The following is a 26,686-nucleotide window of genomic DNA, read 5'->3' as shown; positions in this document are numbered from 1 at the left end:
CGACATCTTTACGTGGTTTATCCACCTGGTGGAATCGACCGTAGTTGATGACCGCGATGAGAAGGCCCTAGATCACACCACCCTCGAATTTGATTCACGGGATGGAGTACGCATAAATCTGTCGACGACTCGGACAATTTCACCTTATCTGGGATATTGAAACAGTCCCAAAGCTCAAGATCTATACCCGTTCGAGTTGATTGATCATAAAACAAATACTCTTTGAGAGAAAAAAAAAAAAAAAACCATGCGTCTACGTATGCCTCAATAGACTTAAGCAAGTCTTTAAAAGGCTTCATCTCAATTCTCGCCCGGATCTCGAAATCACCGAGATATAAAACTTCCGGAGGATATTCCCTCTTTGTGGAAAAGACAGAGATACAGGGAAAGTTAAGGGTACAAGGAGTGCCAAACGTTATCATCTGTGAACATGACTGCGAAAACTGCAAAGGCCGTTCTGTGTTCTGTTCATGGATTCGTCCTCTCTTTTCAAGTAATTAGCGTAACAAGGCGTAGTCCCCATCACTGAATTTGCATTATAGTACCCGAAAATATAGCAATAATCCCAAATTAATTCCGATTGCTAGTTTACTGCAGCATTAGGGACATGGAATCCAGCAACCGGGACAAAATTGTAACCTGCTTGACAAAATGTGCATGTTCTCTTTAGGAAAAGAACAGAACGAATCTGGAATTCATTTCCCCGATAAAAAGACAACATATCAACTGCCAAAAACAACGAACAGCTCGAGAGAGGTTGCAGAGGAAACTCTCCATCACCTTATTGAGTAACACAACCTACGAAAGGACCCAATAACTTACTTCCTGGAACATGCACTGCAGAAAAGTTGCATGAGGAAGCTCGGGCAGGAGGGAAGAAAAGCATCACATACTTTCTTCAACTTCATCAGGGAAAAAACTGGAATTTCCGTCAAGCTTTGACATCAGCTGATTGCATAACTTATCAAACGGGAGGGGTTAAAACTTAAGAATTTGGCTCAACCTCAAATTCCATAAGAATCAAGCAACTAAGTAAAATTAAGTAAGGGTATGTATCGAAAATACACAAACAAGATCTCACATTCTTCCACTGCTAAAACATAAGCAAATCTGCATCTATAGCTCACCCGTATCACTTTTCTGCTGAGTTTGTAGATGCAACAGTTTGTCTACAGAAATCTCACATTTGAAAAAGGAGCAAAAAGTAAAACCTTTTGTAAATCGACTGCATTACCCTCACTCTCCAACATATGGCCAAAATCTGGCAACTTCATTTAAGAATGCAAGATGCTTCTATGTAGTCTTTCTTGCCATTACCTCCATCCAAATGATTACCAAAACCCCAATTCCAGAAGACATGCCTTCTCAAAAGAAAAGAAAATCCCAAGAAAATGCCTAAAGGGAAAGGAGGCCCATAGAGCCAATGCAGGAGAGGAAGGGTGACCAGCTGACATGGATTCTCTAGCTTATACACATATAAGCAATTTTACACTTGAAAAACGAACTTGAACTCGCTTGCCATGCAATTCTATCAACCAGTCAATTCATTGGCTACACAAGGTTCCTTACTGTAATTGGCGCCTATCAGGTGATGGAGAAGCACACCAGCTGCAACACTGACGTTTAAGCTCTCAACAGCCAAAAAGGACCGGAACTCCTCGGCCGAGTCATTTGTTTCCATGCCCTCTTCCGCATTATTGGCTTCTCCGGCAGTTACGTCTGAAGAGATGTTTCCTGGGATCCTGATCAACTGAGTACACGATCTCTCCACCAAAGGCCTCAGTCCAGTGCCCTCACTCCCAAGAACAAGAATGGTGGGTACACCAGGTGAAATGTCATTCAGAGGGACAGATTTAGAAGAAACCGATCCTCCAAGGACTCTCCAACCATTTTCTGCTGAGGATGTGAGGAATTGCATCATGTTCTTGCAATATCTGAGCTCCATCAACTCCAGAGAACCAGCACTTGCTTTGCTAACCACACCACTTAATGGAGCTGAATTTTTGGCACACAAGACCACCCCTGAAGCTCCAAAGAAATAGGCAGACCTAATGATTGCCCCCAAGTTCTGAGGATCTGTGACCTCATCCAAAGCTACCCACAGAGAACCCTCATCCTCAAGGGATACAGGATCAAGTTCCATTACCTTAACCATTTCTAATGGAGAAGCATCTAAAACTAGACCCTGGTGAGGACGGTTGTCAACAACCATGTTGAGATCGTGCTTCGATGCTTCCTTAATGCTTAGCCCAATCTTCCCCGCCATTCTCAAGACTTTCTCGAATCCCTTCTTATCCTTCTTCTTTCTGTTGTTACTACTCAAATCCAGCCCTTCTTGGACATACAATGTGTAAAATTCTCGCCTTCCTGCTGACAGTGCTGCCAACACTGGACCGACGCCATAGACGCCTTCACTGACTAGCTTTGGCAGACTCGATTCACTTGCTTCATTCCACATCTTTCTTCCCCAATCTTCCTGCTTATTCCACCTTGTGAGTCTCGGATTCTCTGTCCGTGGTTTCACATCCACTACTCCTCTCACTTGCGTCTTAATTGCATCCCACCTAGGATCTTCAATTGTCTCTGCCTCTTCAACTTCATCTTCTACATCTTCTCCATCCTCTAACTTACCAAAATCATCACGCCTCCACGTGTGATCAGTATGTTTATCGACCAATAAATCAGTCCCCGCTATCTTATCCGCCCTATTCATCCTGAATGAACGTTGCTCCCCATCAAACTGTTTGGTTGATTGTACCCAAGAAGAACCACTACTCTCTGCTGCCTTCTGCAACTTTCTTGCCGATTCTTCCCAAGAAGAATGACTAGTCTGTTCCCCAACCACTTCCTTGGTTTTCTTTGATGCTAACCAGGGCATGGCTTTCCCAGCTCTTGTTGCACGACTCGCGTCACCGACCCTCCGAGAGTTCGAAATAGCTGGTCTCTTATGCAACTTTCTCGTGGATTCTCCCGAAGAACGACCAGCCCGTCTGTTATACACTTTCACAGACCTTTCCACTTCCACGGTCTCCTTTGTTGCCAACCAGGGAAGCACTTTCCCAGCTCCTATCGCACCACTCCCATCCCCGACCCTTGGAGAGTCCACACTCGAAAAGTTTCTGCCTTCTCTCAAAGAACAACATCGAATGGAACTCTCCACTCTCGACCCACTCAACACACTCTTTGGTCCGGCAAACCCAGCTGCAGATCCACCGTTCCTCTTCGAAAAGCCAGATTTCTCATGGGATCCCCGACTAAACCCAACAGAGACACCACCGATGCGTGTGGAAATGGCGTTCTGGCGAGGTTTTGGGAGGGACCCAGAACCCCAAAAGTTTCGGGGACTCGACGGGCGACACTGACTGAAGCACGTCCGTCTCAGGCAAACTCTGACGGTGAAAGAAAATGCCGGGCACTTGGCAAAACCAGTGTTCATCGTATGCCCAGGAGCACCAAGAACACGAACCTCAAAATTTGCACGGTGAGCAGGAGGAACTGAACCTGCGAATCGTTTTGTTCAGCGATTGCTCGCCGTCTCCAATGTCATCACCAGGCGCGGCGACGAGGTTCGAGCGATCAGCGAGCCGTGTTCTGGGTCCTATCCTATCGTGCCGTTCCGTTCCGTTCCACCGCGAGCGCTAGCTATAAGCTGCTGCGATATGCGAGATTCGATTTGCAGGAGCGAGGTCTGCCGAAACGACGCCGCGAGGTCGGAAAAATCCTGATGGAGTTACGGCGTTGCACGCGCACGTGCAAATGGGGGGAAAGGCGCGTGGAAGGGGACCGACATGGACCCATGTTGCCGAAAACACCCTCCAGAGTGAAGGTTAATTACCGAAGATATCTTGGGAACATATAATATAGGAATAAATATACCGTAAATAGAAGGACTTGATTATATCAATTCGATAAATTTCAGAACTCGATTATATCAATTTGACAAATTTTTAAAACTTGATTGCACCAATTAGATAAATTTCAGAACTTGATTGCACTTTTCGAAAATTTTAGAACTCAATTACACCATAATGACAAGTTTTAGAGCTTTCAGCGCGATCGTACTTCGACGATCTTCCCTTAACTCGGAAAACATCCGAAAACCTTTACGATGTACCGATATTGCACTTGGATTCGCATGTTTGATTTCCGTAGGGCTTTCGAAATCCGGATAAACAGGTTTTACACGTTCCGAAAACTAATTTCCTAACGTCGTGGAGCGGAGGGTCAGATCCGTAGTTTCCTCGAGTGGCGAAGGGCTTTTCCGTCCGTCACAAAAAAAAAAAGGAAGGGGAGGATCGGTGGTGTACTGTACACGCAAAACTTAAGAAGAAAAGTTGAACCCTTCCTCGCTCCTCTCTCTCTCTTCGATAAGCTCGGCTGGCGAGAAGCCCACCCTCCCTTCCTCTCGCCACAAAACTGAGCAAACCCTAGAAGCCCCTCTCTCTCTCTCTCTCTCTCCTCTTTCTCTCTCTAGAACCAGGTGGTGCAGCATCATCGTCGCCGCCGCCGCCCATGGGGACGCCGGAGACCTCGCGGGAGCCCTGCCCCGACCGCATCCTCGACGACATCGGCGGCGCCTTCGGCATGGGCGCCGTGGGGGGCTCCGCCTTCCACTTCATCAAGGGCCTCTACAACTCCCCCGCCGGCGCCCGCGTCCTCGGCGGTACCCAGGCCGTCCGCATGAACGCCCCCCGCGTCGGCGGCAGCTTCGCCGTCTGGGGCGGCCTCTTCTCCGCCTTCGACTGCACCATGGTCTACGCCCGCCAGAAGGAGGACCCCTGGAACTCCATCATCGCCGGCGCCGCCACCGGCGGGTTCCTCCAGATGCGCCAGGGCGCCGCCGCCTCCGCCCGCTCCGCCGTCTTCGGCGGCGTCCTCCTGGCCCTCATCGAAGGCGCCGGGATCATGATCAACAAGCTCCTCAGCGCGCCCCCCGGCCCCCCCATCATCATCGACGAGCCCGTCCCGGGCATGGTCGGGATGCCGGGGCAGCTGCCCGGGCAGATCCCCGCGCAGATGGCGTCCACCGGTGATGGAGCGTCTACCTCGGGATCGGATTCGGGCTCTTGGCTCGGAGGGTGGTTCGGAGGGAACAAGCATGAGACTGCGGCAAGCAGCGGCGGCGGCGGAGCGAAGACGGAGATTTTGGAGAGTTACGATACCCCGATGCCTTCATTTGAGTACAAGTAAACATTTTAGGTTCCATAAAAATTGAAGCTTAAGTTTTTAATTAGACGTTGTCAGGAGGGATGATCGTAAGATGGGGCTTCCGAGGGCTCTGGTTTGAACGATGTATTGAAGGTGATATGTGTGGTTCTTATTTCCATTTCGCAATGAAATTTCGATGTCTTGGGCATCACTGTAATATAATGCGATGGCAATTTTGTCTGGATTTTGCTTGCAAGACGGGCTAAATTAGTTTAGGGCTAATAAACATTAATTGGTCAGACTGATTCGTTTCTATGTTCGAGAGCTGTCCATGAGTGGAAACTGACAAGTAGATTATGTGATATGAGCTTATTTGTTTGTGAACTCGATTTTACTTGAGCCCACGCATTGGCGATTATTCATAATGGTCTTCTTATGGTAAAAGCTATTGTGTGTGTATATATATATATATATCATGATGGGCGAAAGTACATCTAGCTCTTTGGCTTGAATTTGTCTATATGACTCGATTGGCATCCCGAGCTTGTGATGGTTTTTGTTTTCACTCTGTACTTATGGAAGAAAGTTTCTTTGCTGCGCTAAATGACATTGCCTGTGACTTCTGGCATTTGACCGCTTCTTCGGCCAAGGCAAGCGGTGGTAAGTTCTATTGGCACCCATAAGAATGTGATGTATGAAGTATGGCGTTCCTCCTGTCCTTCTAGACACCTGTGTGCAAGGAGTTACTTGCTTGTGGTAGTATGCTAACATGGGCACTGGGTTAAATCTGTTCTAGATCTTGGCGGCATAGCAAAATGGTCAACTGACAGGCACATGTCATTGATTTCCTTTATTTAATCGCGGAACATGCTGCTGATATAAAGCTATGGAGTTCCTGTTTTGTTGTTGCTTCTAGTAACTATTTTATATTCCTTACCAAGTGTGGTGCAAAATACATTTCAGATTTTAATTTTTTGATTTTGCTCGAGATGCAGCCATTGCAGCTAGTCCTTTTAGTGATTGGGGTCCAATAGCTTATTAATTCAATTGTGCTCACTCATTCCTTTGATCCGCCTTTTGATTGGGGGAAAGGTTGATTTAAGGAGTTAATGCACTAAGTCACTTGTGTTGTGTGAGTCAAGCAGGCTAAAAGGATGAATTTAGAACTTCACACAGTTATCTGGTTTCAGCCTTGATGGGATTTTCATATTTGGTAAGTTAATATTTTTCTTTTGCTGTGTTCTTCTTTTTGATGTTCACCTATGATGGTGCCTCCACTTGATTGGGGGAAAATATTGATTTAGGAAGGAGTTAATACAAACATAAGTCCAGCAGGCTAATCACCTATATTATGGATGAATACCCCCCTACTTTACTTTTCTTTTCTTGCTGTCTGGATATGGTGATGCTACTGATTGGCACACATCTGAGTGCGTTCTTACTGGTTTAATGATGTCCCGATAGAACGAGCTGAAGCCATGTGCTATATGATTATCTTCTAAGGTTCTGCTGGTCTTGCTTCAGCATGTCTTGAGTAATCTAGCTGTTGCTTCTCTTATTGCGGGAGTAATTTAATATTCTCATACCTTGAGTTTTAATTCATGAAGTTTGTCTTTGGTTTGTTCTAGTCATTTCATGTCTGGCTGGTTAAGCCTTGGAGTATTATTTTTCTCTGTTACTGGGTTTACTTACAGTGAATTGTACTGATCTGGAACATAGTTTTTTCGTCTTTGTTAATGCTTGGGTTGTCTTAACAATTGCCACTCTTGTCCGCAATCGTCGACCATAGTCTGGAAACTACGTGTCAAAAGATACTAGAAATCTGATCACCATTTTGAATGGCTTCTCAGCTCAATAGTAGTTGTTTTTCGCAGGTAGAAATTTTCAGTAGTTAGAGATCATTCAATTTGCACTGCTCTTGCTCAATGTACTCAGCTCGCGATTATTTTGGATCTTTAGCAAGCCGGGTCATTCCAGCTCTGTATTTGAGTGTTTTATCAGGTGTATAAAGTTCTGGTTGTATTATTTCGTGCTTTCTATTAGTGTTCGAAGTGGAACAATCTATGTCCTCTGGATGGCTGGAAAAAATCAACCAAGAACGTGGAAAAACAATTGAGGAGGATTGCGAAAAATCAGAGTTATGTCTGGCAAAAATCCAACATCAGGAAGTCTCATTTGTGCAAATTATGACCTTACATCAGAAGTGAAAAAAATGAGAAACTAAAACTATGGTCTGTGTATCGTTGTCGTGTTCAATTTTGGTGTCAGGGTCATATTTCGCGACTGTCGTACTTGAGCTAATCTCTCATGGCAATTTCAGGTCAAATTTCTTGCTTTTATCCCAATGCAGATGGAACCGGAGATTATATACATGGCCAAGTTCAAACTAAAACGAGTTAGGTTAACTTAATTCGCATATTCTTGTACCGAAGCTCGATCTAATATCACAAGTATTAAAAGTCTTTGTCAAGTACTTGATAAAGCTCTTAAATCTATCAACCACGACCATAAGTTATCTAAAACTCGACTCGACGTCCAAATGACTAACTCAGAATAAAAATAAGTGGAATCAATTTCGTGTGTTCATCGAGTCGAACCTAAGATGCATGGTAGAAGTTTGGTCAGCATTTCTTTTCTCGAGTATTCCACGGAATAAGAAAATCACAAGTGCCATAAATTTGCGAGAAATTAGGTCTCTTGGAAATTTATCTTTTCGAAGAGACGAAGTTTTATGGAAGTAATATCTAACAATAGAGAAAAACTATAGTGCCTTTACTATACATGGGAAATCTACCGAAAACATAAACCAAATGGTGTGAAATTCTTTATTATGGCAAGTAAATCCTACATAATTAAAAGAAAAAGCCAAAAAAAAAAAGTAAAGTAAATAAATTTGGGACCATAAATTTGAAATTTATCTTTTGGAAGAAACGAACTTCTATGGAAGTAATATGTAACAAAAAAAAATCTATTGCCTTTAATATACATGTTAAATCTACAAGAAACAAAAACTAGATATAGAAAAACTAAAAAATAATGAAAGTAATTCGAGACCATCACTTTGAATTGCAATTGAATAATTGAGGATGATTTAATCTTTTTGATGAAAACTTGGTAGATTTAGTCATTTTTTTTTATCATGAGGTTTAGAGTGTGAGTGGTTCTAGGTTCCTTATTTTTTGGAACCTGAAACCTACTCGTCGGAATTTGAAACCTAAAATTTATCATGTCACAGGTTCCAGGGTCTAATAAGTTTTTTTATTTATTTATTTATTTCATTTCGCCAAAGAGAATATAAAAGATTAGTTTTTCTAGTATTACGATTCAAATAAATATTATTAAAATGAGGAGTAATTGTGTGAATCGATACTATGAGCAAGCGGTTCCATGTTTCGTATAAGTTCCATTCATGATAATAAGTTCCTCATTTATGGAACTTGGAACCTATCCTATCACAAGTTCAAGAGTCGGTTCCAAGGTCTACCTAGGTTTCACCTGCATTATCAATTGAACAATTGTAGTGAATCATCATTTTTAATGACTACCACTTTCTGTTATGATATACTAATCACAACTTATATTTAGACATACGAAGAATATGAAATATTAACAAGTTATAAAATGAAAGCTTGGATTAGTGGTTTCAAATTATATACTTATCATCTAAGTTAAAATATAAAAAATTTGTTTAGGTTTCAGGTTCTAGGTTCCACTTACCTAGAACCTGGAACTTACCCGTCGAAATATGTTCCTCAATTTTTTAAACCTGAAACCTATCTTGCATATCTTAAAACCTGGAACATACAGGTTTGCACGGGTCAGGTTCTCAGGTTCCAGAGTAGAACCCGAAACCATCACTAATGAGGTTGATATAGTCATATAAGTGTGGAAATAGTGTAAAAAACAAAAAAAAAGGAAATTTCATTTTATAATTTTTACTTTTTCGCTAAATCCTCCTCCTCTGCCCCCTGAAATGATGGATGCCAATGCCTTCTTCGTCACTGCCACTCACTGAACTTCTCCGCTAACCCTCTCCTCCCTCCTCCGCCGCCCTCTCCCTCCTCCTCCGCCGCGCCATGTCGTCCACCGCCGCCGCCGACCCCATCACTCCCTCCAGCACCCGAGTGGGTTGGATCGGCACCGGCGTCATGGGCCACTCCATGTGCGGCCACCTCATCCGCGCCGGCTACGCCCTCACCGTCTTCAACCGCACCGTCGCCAAGGCCCAGCCCCTCGTCGACATGGGCGCCCGCCTCGCCGACTCCCCGCGCTCCCTCGCCGCCCTCTCCGACGTCGTCTTCTCCATCGTCGGCTACCCCTCCGACGTCCGCTCCGTCCTCCTGGACCCCTCCTCCGGCGCCCTCGCCTCCCTCCGCCCCGGCGGCGTCCTCGTGGACATGACCACCTCCGACCCCTCCCTCGCCGAGGAGATCTCCGCTGCCGCCTCCGCCAAGGGCTGCCACGCCGTCGACGCCCCCGTCTCAGGCGGCGACCGCGGCGCCCGCAATGCCGCCCTCGCGATCTTCGTGGGCGGCGACCCTGCGACGGTCCGCAGGCTGGAGCCCCTGTTCGCCGTGATGGGGAAGGTCAATTACATGGGAGGCCCCGGGAAGGGGCAATTCGCGAAATTGGGGAATCAAATCACGATCGCTTCGACGATGGTGGGGCTGGTGGAGGGCATGGTTTATGCCCATAAGGCGGGGCTCGATGTCGGGTTGTTCATAAGCGCGATATCGAGTGGGGCTGCGGGCTCCAAGTTGCTGGATGTTCATGGGAACAGGATACTGCAGAGGGATTTCGAGGCGGGGTTTTATGTGAACCACTTTGTGAAGGATTTGGGGATATGCTTGAAGGAATGTGAGAGGATGGGGCTCGCATTGCCCGGCTTGGCGCTCGCTCAGCAGCTTTACTTGTCGCTCAAGGCTCACGGGGAGGGGGATTTGGGCACTCAGGCACTCATTCTGACTCTCGAGCGGCTTAACAATGTTTCGCTCGAGAATGCGGGCTCCTCCAATATATGAGTATGACCTCTGCTTAGTGTTCTTATTGTGTAGCTATATTGGTATACATGGATGGATCATCATTTGCTATATACCAACAGTAACATTTGCCCTCTGTTGTATTGGTGTTTTAAGAGGAGTGGATTACTATGGTTGGCTATTGAATGTATAATTATGTGCTTCTATCTTTGGAATGTATGATAGACTGACTACATAAAGGTTGGGATTAATATGTTAATCAGGATTCGTGAGACGAAACGGAGTGTTTATCAAATGATTTGTCAGCTTGGACATTGTCCTCACTTTTTATTGCAATTTGATGGTCACCATGGTAACTCTCTGGATTCAAAACAGTTTATGAGTTGTGTAGCAATACATGGAAAGGAGAATAGTATAACTATTATGGGCCTGCTGATGAGCTCTTGGTTTTCACATTTGGTTGCGGTAGCTAGACTTGTTTACTGTCTACGGACCAAAGTAGGTACTGATTTGTTTGGGTAGGAAGGGAAATAGATTGTGGTATTCACATTCAGAATTTGAGATGAGAGCATTTTCTGTGAGAAACTCTTCCATTCTAGTAATGCACCCATGGTATATATATTTCTTCTTATTCCTAGAAAAATTGTTATTTCATTCACTGACTAAAAGCAACTTACAGTATCAAAGTGGCCATGATTTTCAGGACTGATATCTCCAATTTATCACTTAATTTGCGGCTGCCGCATTGGGCCAATAAATCAGGAATTTAGTTCCTTCTAACCCAATTGGATCTAATCGTGGATACCTTTGTGTGCAAGAGTTTTATGTGTTTGATGACACTACCTTCCTTCTAGCTGCCAACTTTTGTATCATTGATGGCATCTATGATCATCTCCAACACAATTTCTCTCTGATACTGTAACAAAACCATGAGAATAGCAACGTCAGGTGATCATGGTTGAATTAGCTTAGTTCCTTTCTTCAACAGCTTCCCTGTATCATCTCTGTCCACAAAAGCCAGTACAAGTTTGTGTCAATGGTTCTCAAGGAACAGGATTTGAAAGTGAGCAAATCATGTCGCATTAGTGCTCAGTGGTGACTCCAATTAGAATAACATGTAATCTGCTACAGGATAAGCAGGTACTAATGTGATCTCACAATTGTGACCACGATCGTGTGGCAAAGGGCACATATGAGCATCTAATAAGGCCCATTGACACCGAAATAATTCTCACTGTCTAATGTTCCGAATATTGTACTCTCGTCAACAGTCCATTTTTTTGTGCATTCTCAGAGATACTTTAGGGAATTTTCTTTAAGAATGTTGTCTTTCTTTTGGGCTTGTCCAAACCCTCTACAGATTTAGTTCAGGAAGAGAGAGAGAGATCCAAACCCTCTACAGATTTAGTTCAGGAAGAGAGAGAGAAAGAGAGAGAGAGAGAGAGAGAGAGAGAGAGAGAGAGAGAGAGAGAGAGAGAGAGAGTCCTGAACGGCTCATATTTTTAAGCAAATGTTGCTGTGCCTAATCTCTTTGATGAAAAGCTTAATGATTATGTAAATCTGGTCTAGAAAGTTTGTTGACTATGCAGAACAGATAATGTATTCCTATTAAGTAATAATCAGAAAGTGAGTAGTTTTTGTGGACTTCCAAAGCAAGTGCTTTGATTCATGTACATGAATTATTTGATGTCTTTTGATATAATTCTTTGGTTTGTCAAAATAATTTTGCCACAGAAGCATTAGGAGTAGTAAACGAGAGTCCCTCTGTTTCGTGTGTACACAGGTGCTTGAAGCATGCCATAGGCATTGTTTATGTCTGTTGTTGAGATCTATGATAATCTTCTCCTTAGTCTATGATGACTCGGTTTGGGAACTGCTCAAAGGGTGCGTTTGGTTCAGCATTTTGAAAGCTCCTTGAGGAAAATTTGGGGTGTTTGGCAACCATTCCCAAGAGGCTTTGAGGTGAAAGCTGGCATTGAAAGGCTGAAAGCTCAAGGCTAGTAAGGAGTAGCTTTGAGATTTCAGTATTTTCGGAATGCTAAAGGCCTCAATTAATGAAAATTCGTCAGTTGCCTATTATGCTCTCAAAACCTTAATAAAAATCCAATTTTACCCCTTTTAAAAAGTAAAACCCCAGATCTAGTTCGTTCTTTCGCTTCGCTCTTTGGCTCTTTCATCCTGCTCCTGCACTTCGCTCTTGCGCTGAAAGTGCGCGCGTGAGAGCCGGAGGAACCAAGCGAAGCAAGAACACACGCTCTGGACTAAATCTAGTGTCTGTGCCTGCGGTCGAAGCCAGTCGCAGCTGAATATCTTCGTCGAGCAATTTCGTCTTCATGAGATTCTCCAAGTCTTTCAGTGTCTTCATTTATTAGCAGGTAACCATTTGGATCTCCCCAAGGTAGGATACGTCGATTCATTGAGACTCAATCTTATGATTGTTCTGTGTTGCCTTTTGCTAAAGCTTCAAATTATTATCTCAATTGTTGTCTATTATTTGGTCTCAGATTTGTCGATTCGACTCTAGCAATTTTTAGTTGGGTTTCTCATGTTTTATTCCTCACCGATTGATAGGAATTCCTGTTTGTATTACACCTCACCCATCATGCTCACCACCTGTTTGACATTTTACCTCAGAGATGACACCATACAACGGTGAATTAGTTGGAAACTTAGTTTGGTTGCTCTATAAGAGCTTGAAGAACACTCTGAAACTCTTTTAGACAATGAAGGCTCTATAAAATAAATCGATTGCCCAAATATACAAATACACAGGCTTACCAATTAGGAAGTCTTTTATAAAAAAATAAATAAATTAGGATGTCTTTTAGAAAAAAATTTATTGTCTGGTATCTATGAGCTGTTGTAAAATGGGAGCACAACCATATCAACAGTCAAAAGCAAGCTTAATTAAAAGAAATGAAATTCCCTAGTCAATTGCTTGAATTAGAAAACAGAGGATCGGCATGCTAGAAAATTGTGGCCTCCCAACCTGAGCAATTTTGTCGAAAGCACAATGGCAAGGGAGGCCTTCAGATTTTATCTTATTTCTAGGAAGATTGTGAGTTTTCAAAAATGGAAAAGGAAAAGGAAGAAACACGACCGCGGAAGCTTAACTAGATGGCCTCTCCTATAGCAAGTACTTATTTTTGGACTGGACCACCTAATTCTATATTCACAATTTATATGATACTTCTATCCTAACTAGTCCGATTGAACTAAAAAGTTTTTGTGAACTTAGTGTCGCCCCTTTTCCACACTTCTAACAGTAGAATTGAACATATTTAAAGGTAACTTCGACAATTACGAACATAATGTTCGACGATATTTACCACCATAGAAGCCGTTAGAGCTCGGAGTGTGTAGCTTCAACGTCTTCTTCCCCTGTACCTTTAGACCAAAAAAATGATTCACATATTGTGAATCATCAAAAACATTAAAAAAATAGCACACTGTACCTTTAGACCAGAAAAATGTACGATAAGACTTAAGGCTATACTTGATTCAAGTTCTTGCTTCGCCCTTGCTCATTCTAAAAAATAGGTTTTCTTTTCTTGTCAAATTCTTGATTTTCTTTGTGCATCTCTGAAACTTAATTTGTTCTTTCATGCCACAAATCTCTTGGACCAAAGAAATTTTAGAGTCTGCTTCACATCTTAGTATCTTTACAATAATCTTCAACTTTAATAATTATAAGACTGGTAGCATACTATCATGTTTATTGATTTTAGTTGTGAATGTAAAATGCACTCGTATTGATATTGATTCTACTTGTGAAATTTCACATATAATGATTGATGGCATGTGTACTCATAAACACTTTTAATAATGTCAATTGCACTCGTATCGATATTGATTTTAGTTCGTGTTACTAGTAGATGGCAAGTTCATCCAAATAAAAGGCATTTTGGAGCCCAAAAGATGTAGAAATCTTTTGTAAGTTGTGCATTGAACAAATTGATAATGGAAATCGTCCTGCAAACAATAAAAGGGATGGATGGACAGTCATAATTAAGAGGTTTGAGGACTTAAGGAGCAAAAAGTATGATAAAAGTCAAATGAAGTGTAAGTGAGATATTCTTAAAAAAGAATGGAAAAGATGGAGGATATTGGTTTTGAAGGAAATAGGATTAGGATGGGAATCCAAAAAAGAATACCATTGAAGCAAGTGATGCTTAGTGGGAGAGAAAAATTCAGGTTTTTTCCCATTCTTTTGTTACTTTTTTTAAAGTTAATCTTTTATGATACAACTCACGAACATGTTTATCATAACAGGAAAATCCTAAGGTTAGAGTTTTTAGAACGAAAGGAATACATCCGGATCTTCAAGTTTTGTTGGATAGAATGTTTGGAGATACAGTTGCTACCGGAAATGTCACGTGAAATCCTACACAAGGTTTATGTATTGATGAGGATATTCTTCCACACAACTTATTATTGATGATTGTGCTGGATCTACTGAAAATGATACAGAGTCTAATGTAGGTGAAAAGATTGTTGAACAAGCTCAAAGTCATAAAAGAACACCGCAGAGTTCGGTGAGGCAACCTCGAGGAAAGAATGAGAAGAAAATGACCACAACTACAAAGCTAGCAACGCAAATGGAAAGAATTTGTTCAGCTATTGAAAGTATGAGCCATGCGAGAGAGTTTGATCCTTAAAAGGAAATCATAGAGACGTTGAAAGCCATATCTGAGATTAAGCAAGACAATGAGTTATACTTTTTGCACTAGATCATTTTGCAGAAAAGAAAGACAATAGGCAAATCTTCATAAACATGGATGGCGATCAAGAAAAAGTCAAGTGGCTCAAATATATGTTCACACAACGTAGTCATCACTAGGATGGTAGCTACTTATTTGAATTATTTCATATGCTACGTTAGTGTAATGTGAGACCGATTTGCACTACTTATTTGTATTAGTTGGTGAGACATGTTTATGTTATATTGTGAGACCTATTTCTAATTGGTATTCCCTTTATCAAGTGGAGTTTTCATAGATATGATGGTTGACAAGTGTTCTATCGATGGATGTTCTAGATAATTTGTTACATTCTTATTCTAATTCTATTTTGTTACTTTAACCGGTTATGGATGATTCTACTGAAAGGGAAAACCATGAAAAAGATAAAGAGGAATATTGGCTACTCTATGCAGCCGCACATACAAGAGGTGTTTATCAGGCAACATACCATCACAAAACACCAAGCATGACCTCATCATACATAGGCCTATGCATAGTTAAGAGAGTTGATGGGCATTGATGCTAATCCAATAAGGTATTTTCAAATGTTTAGAATGGGTATGACTGTATTTAATAATTTAAGGCATGATTTAGTGACACGATATGTTCTCTAAGTATCTAGGAATATTGATGTTGTAGAAATGCTAGGAATGTTTCTCCATATTTTAGAACATTGTATAAGTAACAGGTTAGCACAAGAGCACTTTTAGCACTCTGGGAAAACCATGTGCAAGCTATTTAGCTTAGTTTTGGATAAAATATTTGAAATAGGAGCAGATTTGATCTAACCATCCGATCGACAATTTGGGAGAAGTTCTAAGAAAGATAAGAAACAATAAAATATTTTATCTATATTTTAAGGTAAGTTACGATTATACAATAGAAAAGATAAACTAAAAATAAATCAAGTAATATTTGCGTACTTGTTTTAGGATTGCATTGGAATTATAGATGGTACACATATCCCAGCCGTGGTACCTACGAGCGACCAACTTCGTTTTATCCGTCGAAAAGGAACATCGACGCAAAATGTATTGGCCGTATGCAATTTCAACATGGAATTTACTTATGTTTGGGCCGGTTGGGAGGGAACAACTCATGATACTCGTATCTTTTATGAAGCCATTAGGAGACGTGATTTACAATTTCCTAAAATCCGAAAGGTTCGTTAATTAGTGGTTTTTATACATTCATATGTCCATGTGGTATATGTTGATTAAATTTACAATATTTTTGTGTAGGTAAATACTATTCAGTGGATTCTGGATATCCAAATCCCATGAGTTACTTGGGTCCATACAAAGAAGTTAGGTATCATTTGCCCGAGTTTCAACGAGGTCCGGTACCTACAGGCTATAAAGAAATGTTCAACCGTGCCCACTCCTCACTATGATCAGAAATTGAGCTTGCCTTTGGCGTAGTGAAGAAGAAGTGGAAGATTCTAAAGAGTATGCCAAGTTATCCATACAAAAAGCAAGTGAAAATTGTGATAGCGATAATGACTTTGCACAATTATATATGAAAAAAATGCCGTGAATGAATCACACTTTGCAGAAGTAGATTTAGATCCCAATTTATATACCGATGATGTAAATGAGGAGGGTAGTGTTTCAAATGATAACTTTGCTTCTGACATGACATGTTTACGTGATCAAATAGCTATAAGTTTATGAAATATTTAGGGATGTTTGTAATTTTTAAGGATAATGAATTTCTTTCGTAGGGACATATGTTACCATGTTTATTGCAACGAAAGTGTTCTTATTTGGATCTCAATTTATATATCGATGATGTAAATGAGGAGGGTAGTGCTTCAAATGATGACTCTACTTTTTACATGGTACATTTACGTGATCAAATAACTATAAGTTTAAAAAATATACAAGGTGGTTCGTAATTTTTAAGGATAATGAATTTCTTTCGTCGGAGCATATTTTACCACGTTTATTGGAATGAAAGTATTCTCTCTTTTTTTTTTAAATTTGAGAAAGAGACCACTTTGAGGTGAATTTTTTCCATTTGAATTTGTCTAGCAAGAAAATGAAATTTTATTTTTTAATAAATTTTTTAACACAGATTGTTGTCAATATTTAAATTTGCAGATTTTTTTTCCAATTTTAAACCAATTAAAAATTAAAAAGCTTAAGTTAATCATCCAAAGGCACTTTTCAAATGTGTTTCCACCAAACAGCTTTTTACTTAAAATTGTTTTTCAAAGCAGAATTTACCAAATAGTCTTTTCATTTCCCCAAAGTCTTTTAGGCTAAACTGTCTTGCATTTCCCCAAAACCCCTTGGAAATGCTGTACCAAACGTATTCATAGTGCTTGTACTTGTCGCAACTTGCAACCCACTGATGTTTGGGGTTGTTGCAACCCACTAACGTTTCTTGCTCGAGATCCCTCCTAGATCGGCAAGACAACGACCTGAATGGTTCTGATTGATCCCCGCTGGTCCTGGCGATTCTTTGTAATGTACGAGTCAAATGGCCAAGCTTTGAATCTTCGCTATGCCCTCCTATTCTCCATTGTCAAAGCTTTTGATTAGTTTCCTGATGTTCGCCTTCTGGATGATGAGCAAGTTGGTCTTTGGTGGAGCTGAGTGCAAGTGCAAATTTTCCACAGCGTGATCCGGCGATGACCAGTCGAGCCTTCTAGATGAGTAAGGAAGATAAAACTTGGTTACATCGAGCCCGCGTGATTGAACTGAACCAATACTCATTGCTAGTTCCAGCACATCCTAAAGTCTGTGATTGATGGTCCTAATGAGTCCAACGTCGCATGGAAGGAATTCATCTTGGACCATATTAGACGCTTAGCCTCTATGTTTCTGAAAACTTAACTAACTCAATAGTAGGAGATCGGCACAAAGTTGCCAACACTTCTAGGAATCTGCCAGCGCGTATTACACAGGTTACTATCATCAACACGCTTAGACATGCTTAGTTAAATATGTAAATGTGTTACCCCTGTCAACACAGCACATTTAAATACATTTCAAGCCGTTAATAATATATAACAGATAATGAGCATCTAGAGAAACCCAGCGAAAATCAAAGAAAGTACCTAGTCACTTACACACAGCATCAACTATTGCGCTCACCATCCAAGCATGCATAATGGAGCCTCAACAATCATGCTCTTGTACTAGTCACGATTGTTGGAATTCTACTGTCCAATCGCAGTGAAATAGAGAACAGGAGTGTTGGACTACCCATTTCAAACACGGCAGCAAAAAATTCATGTCTAAAGCTGGCTGACCATACTATTGTTGGTTAATCTGACACGATTCCTATAAAGAATCCATTTCTGGCTATAGTTACCAGCGGTATCTGGCCTAATTCCGGATTCTGAGACGGGATACTCTGTCTCAACTAACAGCAGTTACGTATCCAACTATCGGTATTCAGCAATTAACAAACAGTTTAGTTGCAAGTGGAGGTTGAAACCATAAATAATTCCCCTAAGAGAGTGCTTTCCTGACATTTGAATATGAACTCCTATGAGAGGTTGCACTGAAGATAGAGTCCGTGCAAGAATTGACTGAGTAAAAACAAATCATTAACCAGAAAAGATAAGATTCCACTAACTCATTGAGAGAGAGAGAGAGTTTGACCCAAAAAAAATTTGAGAGAGAGGATGTCGGGTGCATTTGGAAATACTTTGGAGGGAAAGACTTTGGAAAAAACTATATTTTGTAAAGGATTTTTACTTTTTTTTTAGAGAAAAGCTCAAACCATTTGCCGGCACCGGTGGTGTCACGCCCCGAACCCCAACGGGCTCGCGACACCCCTTCCACGGTCGTATTGAACGCGACGTCCCAGGACGCGTTGCCGACTCAAACGAACTACGCAAGCGGAAGCGAAATAAAACAACCCAGACAGTAAAATATGACGAAGGGATAGCACAAAACAATAATTCCAAATACACAACATTAAAATGGAGTAGTGGTTGGATATCCTACTTCACTATACAAAAGAGGGGCACACAAAAATATTAGGCAACTTGACCCGTCCTTGATCTCCGAGATACCCTTGCAGCGTCTCCAGTCACTCATGGTCGCGGATCTGAAATGGTTATATAATAACCGTGAGAACGAGTCTCAATAAGCAACCCCCTAAACCCCACGTAGGCCAATGCGTACCCAGACAAGTCATACATGCAATCTACCCCATAACATATAAAATTCACGTCATTGTACTTACCTCGCCATCAAACGCATGCTCTGCACGTTAGTTAAACGTGACAATGCAATATTAGTAGTCTAATAACATATCACAATCACTCAAGCACCAACCACACTAGCACTCAATCAATCCAACCAATTCAATCACACATTCAATCAGCCAGTCCAATCAATTCAATCACACTCAACTCGCATACGTGGCCGAACAACTTTCCACGACCTCCCGGTCCTTTCACACCGCCGCGCCATCTGCGCCTCAGGCCCAATCTCACACCGCGCCCATCTGCGCCTCGGGCTCAACCTTAGATCAAGCCGGGCTCGGTCCCGCGTAACCACGCCTCAGGACATTTCTCTCGACCCGCGTAACCACGCCTCAGTTCATTACTTGCCTTTCTAGCCACACCCGCGTAACCACGCCTCAGGTTGGCAGCCTCCGAGATCAAGCCGGGCTCACCCCGCGTAACCACGCCTCAGACATTTCTCTCGACCCGCGTAACCACGCCTCGGTCATTACTTGCCTTTCTAGCCACACCCGCGTAACCACGCCTCGGGTTGGCGCCCTCGATCAAGCCGGGCTCGGTCCCCGTAACCACGCCTCAGGACATTTTTCCCTTTCCAATGACCCGCGTAACCTACGCCTCGTGTCTAACTCACCTTTCACGGCCCGCGTAAACACGCCTCGGCTCGGCCTCCGATCGATCCGGGCTTTTCTCATGCACATGCACCACAATACAAATTCACCATGCTCTTAGTCATATAAATCAATTTCAATCACCACCCATTCACCAATGTCAATCTAGCACGCCACATCAGTCAACTCAATTCATGCTCCCGACATCGGCCCACCGACCCGACATTCAAGTCAACACATTCAATTGATTCCAATTCACCCACAAGCGCCACGACAATTCGGTCATGCTATTTACCTCGACTCAATCACTAAATTAGCCACACAATTATCACCACAATAATTCACCAATTAAGCACAATCAGTCTAATTAGCCCACGCCTAATTAAATTCATAAGCTGGTACTAAATTTCACCCTAAACAAGTCTAAAAATACCCAAAGTACTAGGTAGGGTTTAGGAAGTCACTTACCTAAGTTTGGCCCGGGAAAAGTCGGCTCGGGCCCAAAATGGCCAGGGTGAATGCACTGACCGGGCGCGGCGCGGGCCAACAGCGCGTGGCCGGCCAACGCGGCACAATGGCCGATCGGCGTGCCTCGGCGCACGGGCGCAGCTGGGCCGTGCGGCGTGCCAAGGGGCGCACGGGCGAACGGCCTGGGCGACGCGCCTGGCCGGACGGCGACGCGCTGGTCGGACGGGCCACGGCCCGGCCGGCTTGGCCGCTTGGCTATGGCCGGGGCCGGCCCGAAGCCGCTTGGCCACGGCCGGGCTGGGCTGGTCGGGCCGGGCCGGGCTAGCCGGGTTTGGGCGGCGACCGCGGCGGCGGGGCGACTACGGCGACGGCGACAAGGGCAAGCGCGGTGGTGGCGAGCGGCGACGACGAGCCGCAGGAGGGTGGAGGTCGGCCGGGGTGGAGGCGAGAGGGAGAGAGAGAAAGCATGGGCCGAGGGGGTGGCGGACCGGTGGCGACGCGCGGCACACATGGCCGCGGGCGACGGCAATGGCAACAAGGCGACAATACGCGGCGGCGATTTGCCGGGAGGAGAGAGGGAGGTCGGCCTCGGGCGGTGAGGGCGAGGTGAGGGAGAGAGAAGCCGGGCCGAGCTGGGGGCAATGCGACGAGCTGGCCGGACGAGCCGGGCGACGGGCGAGCCGGCGGCCGAGCGGCCGACGACGGGGGCGGCTAGGCGACGCGGCGGCGACTCGCGCGGCAATGGGACGAGCGCGAGCCGAGCTCACGCGCTCGGGAGGAGGAGAAGGCAGAGTCGGGCGAGGCTACCGGGCGACACGGCGGCGCGACGACGGCGCGGGGAGGACGATGGCATCCTCGGCTGGTAGGGCGGCGTTGGGCGGAGGCGGAACGACGGTCGAACGGCGGTCAGTGAGCAGGGCACGGCGGAGCAGAACCAGTCGGGCGAAGGAAGAAGGAGAAGAAGAAGAAGAAGTAGAAGAAGAAGAAGAAGAAGAAGAAAGAAAAGGGAAATAAGGGAAGAGGAGAGAGAGAGAGAGAGTGTGGTTGCATGGGGAAGGGGAAACGTGCGCATGGCAGGGGGTGGGACGTGCGCGGAGGGGACGTGCTCAGCGCGGCAGAGGGAGGAGAGAGAGAGAGAGAGAGAGAGAGAGAGAGAGAGAGAGAGAGAGAGAGAGAGAGAGAGAGAGACTCAAAGTCAAACCTCTCACTTGAGTGCGATCCAACGGACACGGTTCAAACCCGAAAACGATCTAACGGTCCCCTATAATCCTAATTAATAATATTGGAAAATGGGCAAAATAAAATAAGCCAAAACACACCACGAGGGAGGTCTACCAGTCCAAATCCGCACCCGGTCAAAAATCCACTTTTCACATACTCCGGGTAATACCGACGCTGGCCACAATAATATCGACACCGTCCAATTAAATTCGTCCCAGAACTCCAAGAAATTCGACACCAAAGTTTGGGCTCTAAATAACGGCCAAATTCGATCGAGTGCGATTCTAGCAAAATCTCTATTTTTAAAACAAGAACCCGAGAGTGATCAGTTCCCAGGCGAGATTCTATTATAAGCGCACTGACGAATTAAACGTTCTATAAATCCCAAAAATGGGTCAAAATTCGGAATGTCACAACTCTTCCCCCCTTACAAAAATTTCGTCCTCGAAATTTACAATCCAACCCAACGGTTCAAACAAATGGGGGGTATTGGTGTCGCATCAACTCTTCGCTTTTCCGTGTCGCACCTTCAGTCCCATGATATTCCCAAATCACCTTAACTGTTCCGATTGACTGCCGAACCAACTCGGAACCCGTGATGCTCCTCTCACCCACTTCATCCCATCAAACCGGTGTTATGTAAACTCTGTCATATAGTGCTTCGAATAGTGCCATTCTGATACTCTGCTGATAGCTATTATCGTAGGCGAATTCAACCAAATGTAGCTGTTCCTCTCAACCACCCTTAAAATCTAAAACACATGCTCGCAGCATATCCTCTAAAGTCTGAATCGTCCTTTCAGACTGGCCATCCGTATGGGGATGGTAGGCCGTGCTAAACTGCAACTTCGTTCCTAGTGCCATATGATGACTTTTCCAAAAGGCGGCAGTAAATTTAAGATCACGGTCCGAAGTGATCGTCACTGGTACTCCATGGAGACGGACTATATGTCGCACATACAAATCGGCATACCTTTCCAAGGCGAAATCTTTTTTTTTTTTTTGCACCGGTAGAAAATGTGCTGATTTTGTCAACCGATCAACTATCACCCAGATCGAATCATGACCCCTCTGACTTCTCGGCAATCCCATTACAAAGTCCGTTATGATGTGTTCCCATTTCCACTCAGGGATTTCAAATGGCTGCAACATTCCACCCGGCTTACAATGTTGTGCCTTCACTTGCTGACATGTTAAACACTTGGCCACGTGCTTGGCTACGTCCACTTTCATGCCGTTCCACCAATAATGCTGTCGCAAGTTCTGATACATTTTCGTACTACCCGGGTGAATACTGTAATTGCTACGGTGTGCTTCAGACAAAATCTCTTCCTTCAGTTCTGTATCATTGGGTACACATAACCGTCCACGGAACTTTAGAATTCCATCCTCGGATACCTGAAAATCCGATTTCCTTTTTGTGGCATCCATACTCAAAATCTTCTGAGTCTCCGGGTCCGTCGATTGTAAAGCCTTAATTTTAGTCTGTATTTCTGGAGTAGACTCGAGACATGACTCACTTCAAACTTAAATTTCGAATCCCGAACTCCCTCCAACAGAGTCCACTCCTTGACCATCATATGCGCGATGCTCGATTTCCGACTCAGTGCATCCGCTACCTTATTAGCTTTTCAAGGGTGATACATAATCTCGCAGTCGTAATCCTTAAGGAGTTCCATCCAACGGCGCTGTCTCATATTTAATTCCTTTTGGGAGAACAAGTACCTTAAACTTTGATGGTCCGTATAAATCTGAAATTTCTCCCCACACAGGTAGTGTCTCCAAATCTTAAGAGCGAAAATAATCGCGGCCAATTCTAAGTCATGCGTCGGATAGTTCTGCTCGTGTGACCTCAACTGTCGCGATGCGTATGCCACTACTTTCCCGTGTTGCATTAGCACGTATCCCAATCCTCTTAACGACGCGTCACTGTAAATCTCATATCCTCCTAGTCTTGACGAGATTGTCAACACTGGTGCGGTCATCAACCTCCGCTTTAACTCTTGAAAACTCTTTTCACACTTGTCCGTCCATTCAAACCTCGTCTCCTTCTTTTATAACCGCGTCAACGGTGTCGCTACTGTCGAAAACCTTTTCATGAAACATTTGTAATATCTTGCCAGACCTAAGAAACTTCGAACCTCTATCACTGTCGTCGATCTGGGCTAATTCGTAACTGCCTCAATCTTTGTCGGGTCCACTGAAACTCCATTCCCAGAAGTCACATGTCCAAGAAATGCTACCCAATTTAGCAAGAACTCGCACTTACTAAACTTGGCATAAAGTGCGTGTTCTCTCAAAGTCCGTAGAACCATCCGTAGATGTTGTTCGTATTCCTCAAGGCTCCTTGAATACACTAAGATGTCGTCGATGAATACAATAACGACTGATCCAAGAATTCCCTAAACACCCGATTCAGCAAATCCATGAATGTAGCTGGGGCGTCAATCAATCCAAATGGTATCACTGTAAACTCATAGTGCCCATATCTCGTCCTAAATGCCATCTTCGACACATCCTCCTTCTTAATCCTTAATTAGTAATAGCCAGTCCTCAAATCGATCTTAGAAAACATTGACACCCCGTGTAACTGGTCAAACCGGTCATCAATCATTGGTAGTGGGTACTTATTCTTAATGGTCGCCTGATTCAACTGCCTGTAGTCGATGCACAACCTCAAGGACCTGTCCTTTTTCCTCACGAACAACACTGGCGCTCCCCATGGAGACGCACTCGGGCAAATAAAACATTTATCCAATAACTCCTGCATTTGAACTTTCAATTCTTTCAATTCTAACAGCGACATCCTATAGGGTGCTTTCGAAATTGGTTCCGTCCCTAGGGCCAACTCAACCACAAATTCCACTTCACTATCAGGTAGCAATCCCGGCAATTCCTTAAAGACAAAGCTCAATCCATCCAATTTCAATCCAACAGTCTCCCAAAACCAATCACATCGATTCTTTACAAAATCTAAAATTTCTAAGCAACACTCATCCTTCCAAACCGGTCCAAAAATGTCATCAGTAATCCATAAATCCTTAAATCGATCGTGCCTATTTACCATAAAATTGATTATAAGTCTTACATGACCACTCAAGCGATAACTTCAAAATCATCTTCTATTGTACCCAATACCATCTCATAACGCATCTAGACTTTCAAGGCGCATCATTCACTTCCTTCTCAGCCACAACATACACTTTTCCTTACGTCCTTAGTCGATTCTGATAAATCTGCGAGGCAGCTCTCGCTTAATGTCCTACCTGCGGTCGCTGCGATTGCATTAGTGACCTAACCTGTCGGTTCAACAATTTCTCACTTCGTGACCTTACTGTCCACATCCACAACATGCTCCACTTCTACCTTGGCAATAGTCATTCCTATGCCTCTTTCCATAAGACCGACATGCGGCGTTGGAGTCGTAGTTCGACTTCCCAAAGTTCTTTCTTACTAGAGGAACAAATCTCCGATTCTCTGTCATAGACTTCTTCCCAAGTTCTTATTGTCCCTAACCGGCGCGTACCACGATCCAGAAGCGATAGCCCTGTCACTCATATCCATTTCAACTATCGAGCCCTCTCATACAGCTCATTGTAATCCCTTAAGACACAAGAGTACTAACTGATTGCAAAGTTCCGATTTCAATCCATCCCAGAACCTCCTTGTTCTATCCACACGATCATTGACTATCCTTGGTGCGTACTTAGACAACCTTACAAACTCGATCTCATACTGATCAACTGACATTCAATTTTAGCGAAGCCGAAGAAACTCTGTCATTTTCTGTTCTCGCGCACTCTCTGAAAGTACCTCCCATTGAAGGCCTCGATAACGACACCCCAGCTTGGAAATATGCCCTCTGAAATATCCCACTTCGGGGCCCTTTTACCAATCCTTTGCATCTCCTTAGAGTTGATATATAGCCAGGGTCACTTTCTCCTCACCAGTGCACCCGAATACCTCCAAAGCAATGTAGCCTCAGGATCACCTTTACCATCGAACTTCAGAGGTTTCGATTTCAAATATTTTCCAACCAGCTGACGCATCTATCTGACTGCATTAACTTGCCCTTGACCTTGATTCCCAACATTTCCATTAACGGCGACAATAATGGCCTCGATATCGGTGGCATTAGTAGCAACAGTAGCATTTCGCTCCTCGGTTTGCCTCCCCATTAAAATTCCAACTCCCTCGAGTGCCCTCAAAATTCCATCCACTATGGGATCCTCTGCAACTCTAACTTGCGGACCTACACGACCTCGACCTCGACCTCTTCCTTGACTACTCATACTCACAGGGTTCACACCACCCACTTACCTGTTATAATTCCCCTCGGGAATTAAAGACCTAGGCCAACTATACCAGTCTAAAGCCCTAGGCAGTGAATCACAACAATAATTCACTAAGCAGGCAGCCAATCACAATCGACAACCAATCACAACCAACATAGTTCGTGCACTTACCTCAAGTCCTGACGCACCTGCACCTCACATAATATTGCATAAAAATCACTTAGCAAATCACAATCACACAGTCTGGGGTACGCATGGCACACAAATCTCCCTAACTAACTACCCCAAAGTCATCGCTCCTTATCACTCCAGTTTCGACCATCTTGGTTCGAGCTGACCTTGCTCTGATACCAAATCAACAGGGATGTCACGCCCCGAACCCCAACGGGCTCGCGACACCCCTTCCACGGTCGTATTGAACGCGACGTCCCAGGACGCGTTGCCGACTCAAACGAACTACGCAAGCGGAAGCGAAATAAAACAACCCAGACAGTAAAATATGACGAAGGGATAGCACAAAACAATAATTTCAAATACACAACATTAAAACGGAGTAGTGGTTGGATATCCTACTTCGCTATACAAAAGAGGGGCACACAAAAATATGGGGCAACTTGACCCGTCCTTGATCTCCGAGATACCCTTGCAGCGTCTCCAGTCACTCATGGTCGCGGATCTGAAATGGTTATATAATAACCGTGAGAACGAGTCTCAATAAGCAACCCCCTAAACCCCACGTAGGCCAATGCGTACCCAGACAAGTCATACATGCAATCTACCCCATAACATATAAAATTCACGTCATTGTACTTACCTCGCCATCAAACGCATGCTCTGCACGTTAGTTAAACGTGACAATGCAATATTAGTAGTCTAATAACATATCACAATCACTCAAGCACCAACCACACTAGCACTCAATCAATCCAACCAATTCAATCACACATTCAATCAGCCAGTCCAATCAATTCAATCACACTCAACTCGCATACGTGGCCGAACAACTTTCCACGACCTC

General features: G+C 43.8%; 2 protein-coding genes and 2 pseudogenes across 2 annotated transcripts; 3 read left to right on the top strand and 1 right to left on the bottom strand.

Annotated features, from left to right (window-relative positions):
- Positions 1-1,009: 1,009 nt before the first annotated feature.
- Positions 1,010-3,613, bottom strand: LOC130140763 (uncharacterized). The gene has a single exon (XM_056321071.1). The coding sequence runs from the start codon at positions 3,434-3,436 to the stop codon at positions 1,532-1,534; it is 1,905 nt and encodes a 634-aa protein (XP_056177046.1). The 5' UTR covers positions 3,437-3,613; the 3' UTR covers positions 1,010-1,531.
- Positions 3,614-4,344: 731 nt separating this feature from the next.
- LOC115671290 (mitochondrial import inner membrane translocase subunit TIM17-2-like) lies at positions 4,345-5,449 on the top strand. The gene has a single exon (XM_030592821.2). It carries the CDS (start codon positions 4,513-4,515, stop codon positions 5,188-5,190), a length of 678 nt encoding a protein of 225 aa, XP_030448681.1. The 5' UTR covers positions 4,345-4,512; the 3' UTR covers positions 5,191-5,449.
- A 3,679-nt stretch (positions 5,450-9,128) lies between these two features.
- On the top strand, positions 9,129-10,386 carry LOC115662514 (probable 3-hydroxyisobutyrate dehydrogenase-like 1, mitochondrial; annotated as a pseudogene).
- Positions 10,387-14,002: 3,616 nt separating this feature from the next.
- Positions 14,003-14,967, top strand: LOC130140759 (L10-interacting MYB domain-containing protein-like; annotated as a pseudogene).
- The last annotated feature ends 11,719 nt before the right edge of the window (positions 14,968-26,686 follow it).

The sequence above is a fragment of the Syzygium oleosum genome, unplaced genomic scaffold, assembly GCF_021117445.2.
Source record: "Syzygium oleosum isolate NSW1041296 unplaced genomic scaffold, Sole_v2.1 Sole_v2.21, whole genome shotgun sequence".
NCBI classification, from domain to species: domain Eukaryota; kingdom Viridiplantae; phylum Streptophyta; class Magnoliopsida; order Myrtales; family Myrtaceae; genus Syzygium; species Syzygium oleosum.
The sequence above is the reverse complement of the archived record's forward strand: the minus strand, read 5'-3'. Positions and strand labels throughout refer to the sequence as shown.

What these genes read in the sequence shown, in the direction of transcription:
- LOC115671290 (XM_030592821.2), top strand. Translation starts at nt 4,513, where the DNA reads ATGGGGACGCCGGAGACCTCGCGGGAGCCCTGCCCCGACCGCATCCTC.
- LOC130140763 (XM_056321071.1), bottom strand. Translation starts at nt 3,436, where the DNA reads ATGAACACTGGTTTTGCCAAGTGCCCGGCATTTTCTTTCACCGTCAGA.